This window comes from Prionailurus viverrinus, chromosome A1, assembly GCF_022837055.1.
Source record: "Prionailurus viverrinus isolate Anna chromosome A1, UM_Priviv_1.0, whole genome shotgun sequence".
Classification (NCBI taxonomy): domain Eukaryota; kingdom Metazoa; phylum Chordata; class Mammalia; order Carnivora; family Felidae; genus Prionailurus; species Prionailurus viverrinus.
In genome coordinates this window covers 72,826,595-72,835,527 of record NC_062561.1, presented here as the reverse complement: position 1 = coordinate 72,835,527, position 8,933 = coordinate 72,826,595, and the positions used below count along the sequence as shown (strand labels likewise).

General features: G+C 38.1%; 1 protein-coding gene across 3 annotated transcripts in view; it reads left to right on the top strand.

Annotated features, from left to right (window-relative positions):
* Positions 1 to 1,300: 1,300 nt before the first annotated feature.
* The window catches only part of NALCN (sodium leak channel, non-selective), a 300,348-nt gene continuing 292,715 nt past the window's right edge, over positions 1,301 to 8,933 (top strand). For all 3 annotated transcript variants that reach the window (XM_047871039.1, XM_047871030.1, XM_047871050.1), the window contains exons 1-2: positions 1,301 to 1,408; positions 2,756 to 2,938. In XM_047871039.1, the coding sequence (XP_047726995.1) occupies positions 1,301 to 1,408; positions 2,756 to 2,938 (291 nt within the window). The remainder of the gene's footprint in view (positions 1,409 to 2,755; positions 2,939 to 8,933) is intronic.

The window sequence follows — 8,933 nt, the reverse complement described above, 5'->3', positions numbered from 1 at the left end:
AAAAGACAAATACTTCCTTTCTATTGTCAGTTGTAAAGATGAAGTAAAAGATTATTGCCAAGTGTGCAAAACATAGTATATATCCAAAAAATGTTAGCTTTGCCTCTTCCTTTAAGACTCAGTCCAGGTGTTGGGACGCCTGGGTGGCTCAGTGGGTTAAGCATACAACTTCGGCTCAGGTCATGCTCTCACAGTTGGTGAGTTTGAGCCCCATGGAGAGCTCTCTGCTGGCAGTACGGAGCCTGCTTCGGATCCTCGGTCTTCCTCTCTCTCTGCCCCTCCCCAGCTTTCTCTCTCTCTCTCTCTCTCTCTCTCTCTCTCTCTCTCTCAGAAACAAACTTAAAAAAAAAAAAGGATTCAGTCTAGGTGTTAATCAAATGAGAAGTCTGTGGACTCAGGGTAACCAGGCACCGCCTGCCTTTGTGTCTCTTCTCAGATTATATTGTACTTGTTTGCTGTTCGTGTCCTGAGGGCCTGGCATAGAATAGGCCCTCCTTCAATGGCTGCTGGACTGTAGAAAGTGATAGCCAATGGCTAGAAGGAGGTGACACATATAGCAAGATGTGGATGCCTTGGAACTGTGGCGACTGAAGAGGCAAGCGGACATCTCCTCTCAGTCTTCAGTGTGATTTGGATTTACTTCAAGATAACTGGAAGGATTGATGCAGTCACAGTCTTCGTAAAAGACAGAAAAAATTAGAGTAGGTTCTGCCCAAGTCTGTCTGCCCCACATCCTCTGTGTCAAGGACAGCTGGGAACTCAGTTTGGAACTACCATTGGAGATAGATGTTTGTGAATGTCACATTCAATTAACCTGGGGGGAAATCCTGCCAAAGATCTGAATATTTCATCTGGATTGGTCACCTGTGCTCTAGCACAGACCGCCTTTAAGTGGGGACAGCTCTGGGTATATGAACATAGACCTCAAAAAAGTTCCTAGTAATGCGTGTGTCCTAAAGGGCAAAACTAATCTACCCCAGTTCACCTAGACTAGTGCTCTCTAAACTGGCATGCAAATTGTTTATGAAGTGCACAGGATGATCTGTCGTGTTGAGAGAGAAGAAGAAATTCAAACTTGGATTGATGTTTTATCTCATGCTTTTAAAATCTCTTTTTCTTTTTGCATGTGCTTATCATACACAATATAATCGATCCTGTGTATAATTAATGTATGCATATGATTACACGGGGGACTCTGCTTTGGAAGTGATCGCGGTCAAGATGGTTTAGGTGACTAACATAACTGTCTCTCTTCTTCCAGACTGCAGTTTTGTACTTGCTCACGAGAGCTAACTCCAGCATGCTCAAAAGGAAGCAGAGCTCCAGGGTGGAGGCCCAGCCAGTTGCTGACTTTGGTCCGGATGAATCTCTGTCAGACAACGCTGACATACTCTGGATTAACAAGCCAGTAAGTTTCTTTTTTGAAGAATGGAGAAGCACATGCTGATTGAAAAGGAAATTTGATTCATATAATTCAAAAATCATGTACCTTTGGCTTTGAAATGACTGTTTGAGCTGTAGTAGAATATGGATGAGTCTCAGAGTCTGGAAGTTGAGAACAATTCAGACGGAATAAAGAGGTGCCGCTGCGAGTTATTCACATAGGAAAGTCTTCTGGGTAGCCTGCTCCCGCCTCTCCCCACTCCATCATGCTGTCCTCAGCGTAGCGATAACGCCACTTCTCAGTCCGATCCAAAGCCGGAGCCCCAGATGAGTAATCTGTTCTATCAGACTCCCTTTACTCATGGTTCTCAGTGTGCATGAATCTGTGAGGGGATAATCAAATGTTTGGAATTAAAAGTTGTCTTCTGAGTTACAAGTTTTGAGTAGAAGTAAAGGTTAATGAGATAGTGCATAGTGCCTCTGAAGAATTTTGTCACCTTTTTTGCCTAATTAAGGTGATGAAAACTTGAGGGGAACATTTGGTACAATGTCACTGGACTAGATAGTGTAGCAGCCAGAAGGTAGAGTGGCATGTTCCCGGGTCTTCAAAGCTCATCTCTACCACCCAGAGTAAGCTCCACTGTATTAGTGAACTCACAGCAGAGGCAGAAGGAAGGGAATGAACTGTTACACTGGCAGTGATTGTCTTTCCCCCCACCTGGGTAGGTATCATCTGCCCTGTCTCCCCCCACTTTCTGGTCGTCTTCGTCTAAGCTGCCCTCCAGACTACGTGTCTGACATGCTCAGATTTCTCCCTACATTTCCATTTCTGTTCACATTGCCCTTTTGCCTTACAGTCATTGAAACATCCCTATTACCTGCATTGCAAATTAAAACGCATTAGTGTTACATTGAAGACTCTTTATATTCTGGCTCTAAGAGCCCAGCAACTGTTCCTTCCTGGATGTGCACACTGTCCACTTGAGCCTCATCATTGTCTTCCTGTTCCTCCGAGATATCCGGCCAGTTCACATGGTTTCCCTGCCTCGAGGCCTTTCCCAGCCTCTGATGAGTCAAATCCTCCTGCTTCGTTAAAGGCTGAACTACATGACCACAGAAGAGTCTCTTAAACTTTCAGTCCTAGTGTGTTCATGTGGACCGGAGGCTGCTTTCAGCATTAAATGATGTAAAGTATGTGAAAATATTTAGCACATTGTATGTACTTAACAGACATTAGTTTCCTTCTTTGTCTTCACCATGCTGGTGAAATATTTTAATCTCAGTATCGTGGTTTCCAAATAGTGTGGCTTAGAGCACAAGTTGAAGATAGCGTTTTATGGTGTCATGTGGTAACTTTGGACCATTTTTGCAGTGGGTTCACTCCTTGCTACGCATCTGTGCCATCATCAGCGTTATCTCTGTCTGTATGAACACGCCCATGACATTCGAACACTACCCCCCTCTTCAGTATGTGACTTTCACTCTGGATACTTTGTTGATGTTTCTCTACACCGCGGAGATGATAGCAAAAATGCACATCCGGGGTATTGTCAAGGTGAGTGTTTTCTAACCAAAATGCACTGAGAATCTCCGCGGAGATGATAGCAAAAATGCATATCCGGGATATTGTCAAGGTGAGTGTTTTCTAACCAAAATGCATGGAGAATCTGAAGTAGTTTAATAATATTTTCCTTTTCGTCTCAGTAAAATAAAAACATCTCTTTATCCATACTGAAGTTTTTAAAAATTGGGCATAACTCCAGGGGTCAGTGAAAATATGATGCCTAAGAATATTTAAAAAGTGAAATAAATTGTGTAAGATGCAAAGCCTTGGGTTATCCAGGAAGGAGCTAGATGGTCTGACTACTGGCTTCATGGCCAGAGTAGGGTTGATTCTGCCACATGCAGGTAAACCCGTGGCCTGATGCAGTGACCAGCCCACGTGTGGTTCCTATGGATTTACAGGATGCAGAATAAATGTTACATGATGAAGTCACAGTGTGATGGTATTCAGAATGTCTTTAGTCCGAGGTGTCCTGAAGATACAAAGCGGTGAAGAGAAAGGACATGAGATGGAAAGCAAGAGTATAATAAAAGGAAGTTGTGGCATGCAATTGGCACCATTGGGAGACAAAAAATAAATAAAAAGAAAAAGAAAGAAAAAGCAAAGGAAGGAAAGTTCTGTCTGAAGATATCCCTTCTATACCACTGACCTTCACACAGAGGATAAAACTATGTAGATGACGTCTCTAAAGTATTTGAAATTGTGCTATGTAGGGAGACAGTGGTGTGATGAAATTGCAGAATGGACAAGTAAGGGTCTGTGAGTGACAGATTTGACTCAAACCTTAGCTCTTTCCTTTACTGGCTGTACCAGCATCTCCAGTTACATAATTTTGGTAGAAAAGGGCCTTATTTTGTACAAGGATTTTAAGAATCTAATGAGATGATGCATAACATGAAGTTACGGGTCACTGCTTCTCTTTGTACATAATTCATTGTGCGTTGTCCTAAAAGAGAGGGATCACAGTCAATGCATTACTCTTTTCATTTTTAACTTTTTGAAAATCTTTTTCTTATGGAAAATTTTAAGTTTACACAAAAGTGAAGATTAGAGTTGTAGTGAATCCCTATAACTCAATATCAACAATTATCAATATTTGCCAGACTATTCATTTTAAAGCAAATCTGAGAAATCAGGTCATTTCAGATGTAACTCCATATGCATTGCTGATAAAATGTTTAAACCATTACCATTGTGCTATTATTGCATCTAGCAGAATTAACAATAATTTATTAATGTAGGCCAGTACCAATTCACATTCATATTTTTCCCAATTGTCTAAAATATTTCCTTTTATAATAAGATAGCTTCTTTGAATCAGGTCTCACACAGGCTCCACAAAGGATATTTGTTATAGTTTTAAATCTCATTTAAGTCTCTTTAAGCCCATTAGTTCTCAACTCCACAAACCTTGCAAAAAAAATTTTTTTTTCATATCATGGATCCATTGGGAAAATGAGTCTTCTGTAGAAAGTTCTACATTCTAGATAAATGGTGAATTGCTTCCTAGTGGTTCCATTATTAGTTTCTCTATATTCCGTATTCCCAGAACCATTTTGACTTTGTAGACAACGATGTACATGGGCGCCTCTTTCCCCGAGTGGTCATCACAAAGTATTTTGTAAAACTTATGGATATTTGCCAATCTGATGGGTGAGATATGGAAACACAGTGTAGTTTTAATTTGCATTTCCGTTTTGAGAGTGAGGTTGAGTCTGATTATATGCAAAGGCCATTTTCAAGTTGTGATTATTTTTCATTCAAATTTTGGTACTCATTGTGTTAGGAATATTAGCCCTTTGTGATGTAAATTGTATTTACTTGTCCCCAGTTATCATTATCTTTGCTCATGGTTTTTCAAGCCACACACATTTCTTCCTATCCCAAATCACGTGCTGTCTTTCCATTCTACCAAGTCTGCCCTTGTGTCTTACAGGAGTGTTTTATACTTCTCCTTATATACGTTTTGCACATTTTTTGTTATATTTATGCTTTGGTGTGTTATTTCATCTTTTTCCTATCAGTATGGGGTCTTATCTTCTATTAGCTGTTGCAACTTGCTATTGTTCTTTTAAATGAAGGCTGTTATTTTATATGTTAATATTATTTCCTGCTACTTTACTAAATTTACTGAATTCTGCTTTTCCATTGTTTCTTTTGGCATTTCCATATCATCAAATCCTATAAAAATAAAGACAGTTTTGTCTTTTTATTTCCAATGCATATGCTTCTAATTGCTTTTGCTTACTTAATTGAGTCAGCCCAATTTAAAAAAAGTATTAGAGGTGGTGAACGTAGTTGCTTAACCCCTGGCTTCTTTAGAACATCTCTAATGTTTCCTCATTAAATAATTGGAAGGATTGGAGTTTGAAGTATGTATATCTTATCAGATTAGGTGAATAAACATCAATTACAGTTTTTGACTGTTGTATCATGAATAGTTTTTAAATTTTGTTGAATGATTATTTTTCTCTTTAGCTCTTGTAATAGGGTAGATTTCCTAGTATTGAGCCATCCTTACATTTCTGGAAAAACCTGAGTGGGGTCATGGCACAGTTTAATTCTGGTTTAATGTGCAATTTATTATACTTGCTATTATTTTCCTTCTTTTAATTTTGTCTGATCTTTGTCAGGATTTGATATTAGATTTTCCGTGTGTGGGGGGAGGGGTGCACATGCACTCCTATGCTCTATCTTGAAATTGTTTTAACTTCATGAGTTTGGTACAAATCTATGAAACCATCTGGTCCTAGTGCTTTTTTTTTTTTTTTTTTTTTTTTTTTGGTGGAGCTCCTTTCTATTTCTGTTTCTTTTATGGAAATTGTTCTGTCTAGACTTGTGTGGTCTATTGGGGTCTGTTTGGTGAAGTTACTCTTTTAGGAAATTATCCACTATTTAGTTTAATTTGTTAACATAAGATTGTTTAAATAATTTTAATTTTCTCTCTTTGACTAGTACTTTCTCTGAATTTTGAATCTTTTGTTAGAGTTTCTTTAGGTTATATTGGCTAGTATTATTTGTTTTGTTTTGTTTCATTTTGTTTTAGATTAGCCAATTGCTTTACTTAGAATTAGCTTAATCATTCTAACTCAATTTTTACTTTTGCCTTTATTTATTAATTAATTTATTTATTTTTTGCTTTTTTGGTTTACTTTTTTGGTCTATTCCTAGATTTTTGAAGATGTTTTACATTGTCATTTCTTGAGATTTTTAAATATGGTACTTGATTGCCTCTGGTATAAATGTGACTATGAGACTGCTTTTTCCTTCTGTGTAATCTTTTCTTTTGAATACTGAGAGTCTTTCCTTTTTTAGTAAAGCCAGTAGCTCTATGAGAATACATCTTTTGTTGACTATTATGGATATAGGTATATCACATGATATTTATTTTATTCCATCCTGTCTTGTTGTTCTTCAGGATTTCTTTTGTATTCTAATTACTCCAGGATCACGTTTTGGTCATTTATTTCCATCATTTTCTTTCCATGTGTTTTGTTTCATTTATTTCATTTTTATCTTTTTTTAAATTCTGTTTTCTTTACTGTACTCCCCATCTTGTGCTCCTTCAAGTTTATTTCCCTTTCTAAAATTTTTTTTCCATTTCTTTCTAATTCTAATTATTTCCTGAACACTTTCCTGTCTTTTTTTTCATAGTGTCCTATTATTTAGACATCATTTCTGTACTTCCCTGTTTCCAGTTTTGTGGTGCTTTTGCAGCATTTATTTTTCTTAATTTCTTTTGATCATTGTGTTATATACTACTGGAGTTTTTATCTGTTTTATATGTTTATTTTTTGTGTTTCTTATATTTTATACATTATTTTACATATTTATATGTAAAACATACATCATTTTACATATTTATAAGGACTATGATCATATATGTAGTATTATATAATCTAATATATGATTATAATATATTCATAAGGACTTGGTCATAATCCTTTTGTTCTATTATCTTTGTTGTTGTTGCTCTTGTGAGATGGGTAGAGTAGCTTCCATACGTTATCAGGTTGAGGATTCCCTATCCCGTTGTTACCATGAAGTAGAAAATATATAGCTTCTCTGTGTGGTGACCATCCCAGGTCATATCTCTACCTCCTCTGAACTGCTGGTCCTCTTGTCTAATCCTTTCTATCTTTTGTCCCTCATGTCCCTGCCCTACCCACTTTGGATTCTACTCCAGGAGATTTTATTTAGCTTGGGTCTCTGGTCTCCCTGTAAGGAGTTTTTATTAGGTACATTTGGGAGATTAGGATATTCTGTTACCTCTGATCTTTCTGCAACCCTTTGGTGGGCACTCTGTTTTTATTACTTATTTTTGTTTTGTTCTTTTATGTTATATTCACCTCCAATTTGTAGAGTGCTCTATTTACATTTCTAGGAATTTTGCTATGTATTCCCAGATTCACTTAGTGAGGCTTTCTCTGAATATTTCACTAGTATTTGTTAGTAGTTTCAGTATGAAATTCTTGGATCAGCCATAACTTCCCTGCATGCTTTCCTTCTATAGCCTCCCCAAGCTGCGATCTTGAGTAGGTGTTGATACTGTCAATAGTTTTGGTCTTTATTTTGGAATGCATTGTCACATAGCTTTATTCAAGATTATGTCCATGAATATTTTTTTCTATGCTATCTTACTTGCTTTCATTTCTTAGGAAATTTGGGAGATTCAAAGAACTACCATTATGATCTTACCCCAATTGAAGTCAACTGCTTAACCTTTAAAGCAGTTTATTTAGCATATACTTTGTGTTGGACACAGCTGCTTACTCTATGACCAAAGAAGCAAATTCTGGCTGTCTTTTTTTTTTTTTTAAAGGAAGTGGTGGGAGGTCTCTTGAGCATATTGAGTGAATTTGGCACTGGAATATCGAGCTTACACAGTACACTCCAGGGAGCTCTGCACTCAGGGCAGCAATGAGCTCAGCTCAGGTCACACATCGCAGCAATCTGGTCCACATGCCACCACTGCTGACTTTGTGAACATTGCCCCAGGTTCTCTCTGTCTTTGTCCTCAGAAGTCAAGGTTCACAATTGTGAGAGTGAATATCTGATTGGCCAGGTTATATTAGGGTTTGGAGGAGAAGTCACGGGGGAAATGCAGTCTGATGCACCTGATAGTGGAGACAAAAAGGACAAGAGTGAAGCTGGAAGCTTGTCTAAAGATACATTGATTAATTCCCTGAACACTGCTCTCAAAGCGTTTGTTATTGCCTGACTTCCCACCTTTGATTACATAGTCATAGTGGCCTTCAAAGAATTAAACTCCAAAGAGCTCACAAGTACTTTGGAATTTTTAGTAGTTTCCTACTTCTTCTATAACTAATGACACAAATTTGATGGCTGAAAACAACAGAAATCTATTGTCTCACAGTTCTGTGAGGACACAAGTCCAAAATCAGAATGTCAGCAGGGCCACGATCCTTCTGAAGGTTCTAGGGAATAACCCCACCTTGCTCTTCCTCACTTTGGGTGGCTCCGGCAGTTTTTGAGATTCCTCAGCTTGTAGCTAGCTGCATTACTCCAATCTCTGCTCCTGTCTTCATGTGGATTTCTTCCCTCCACGTGTCTCTGTGCGTCCTCGCCTCTTCTTTTAAGGACACTAGTCATTGGATTTAGGGCTCACTCTAATTCCATATGACCTCATCTTAACTAATTACATTTTTGAAAGACGTTCTTTCCAGATAAGGTCACATTCTGAGGTTCTGAGTGGGTATGGCTTTGGGGGGCACACTGTTCAACTCACTGCAGAATTAGTTTCAGCTAGCCACTTGACCAGGCAGCTGCTTGCTATTGTTAGATATTGTAAGAAGCTTTGAAAAGAGTTTCCTGAAGTTTGTGGAAACTTCACAGAGTTTGTGGAAACTTCTGAGTTCTGTGGAAACTCACAGAAAATTGGGGTACACATGTAAAAGAGAAATTCAGTTTTAAGTTCAAGAATTGAACTTGAAAGGAATCCTCAAAGCCACCGCAATCTACCACC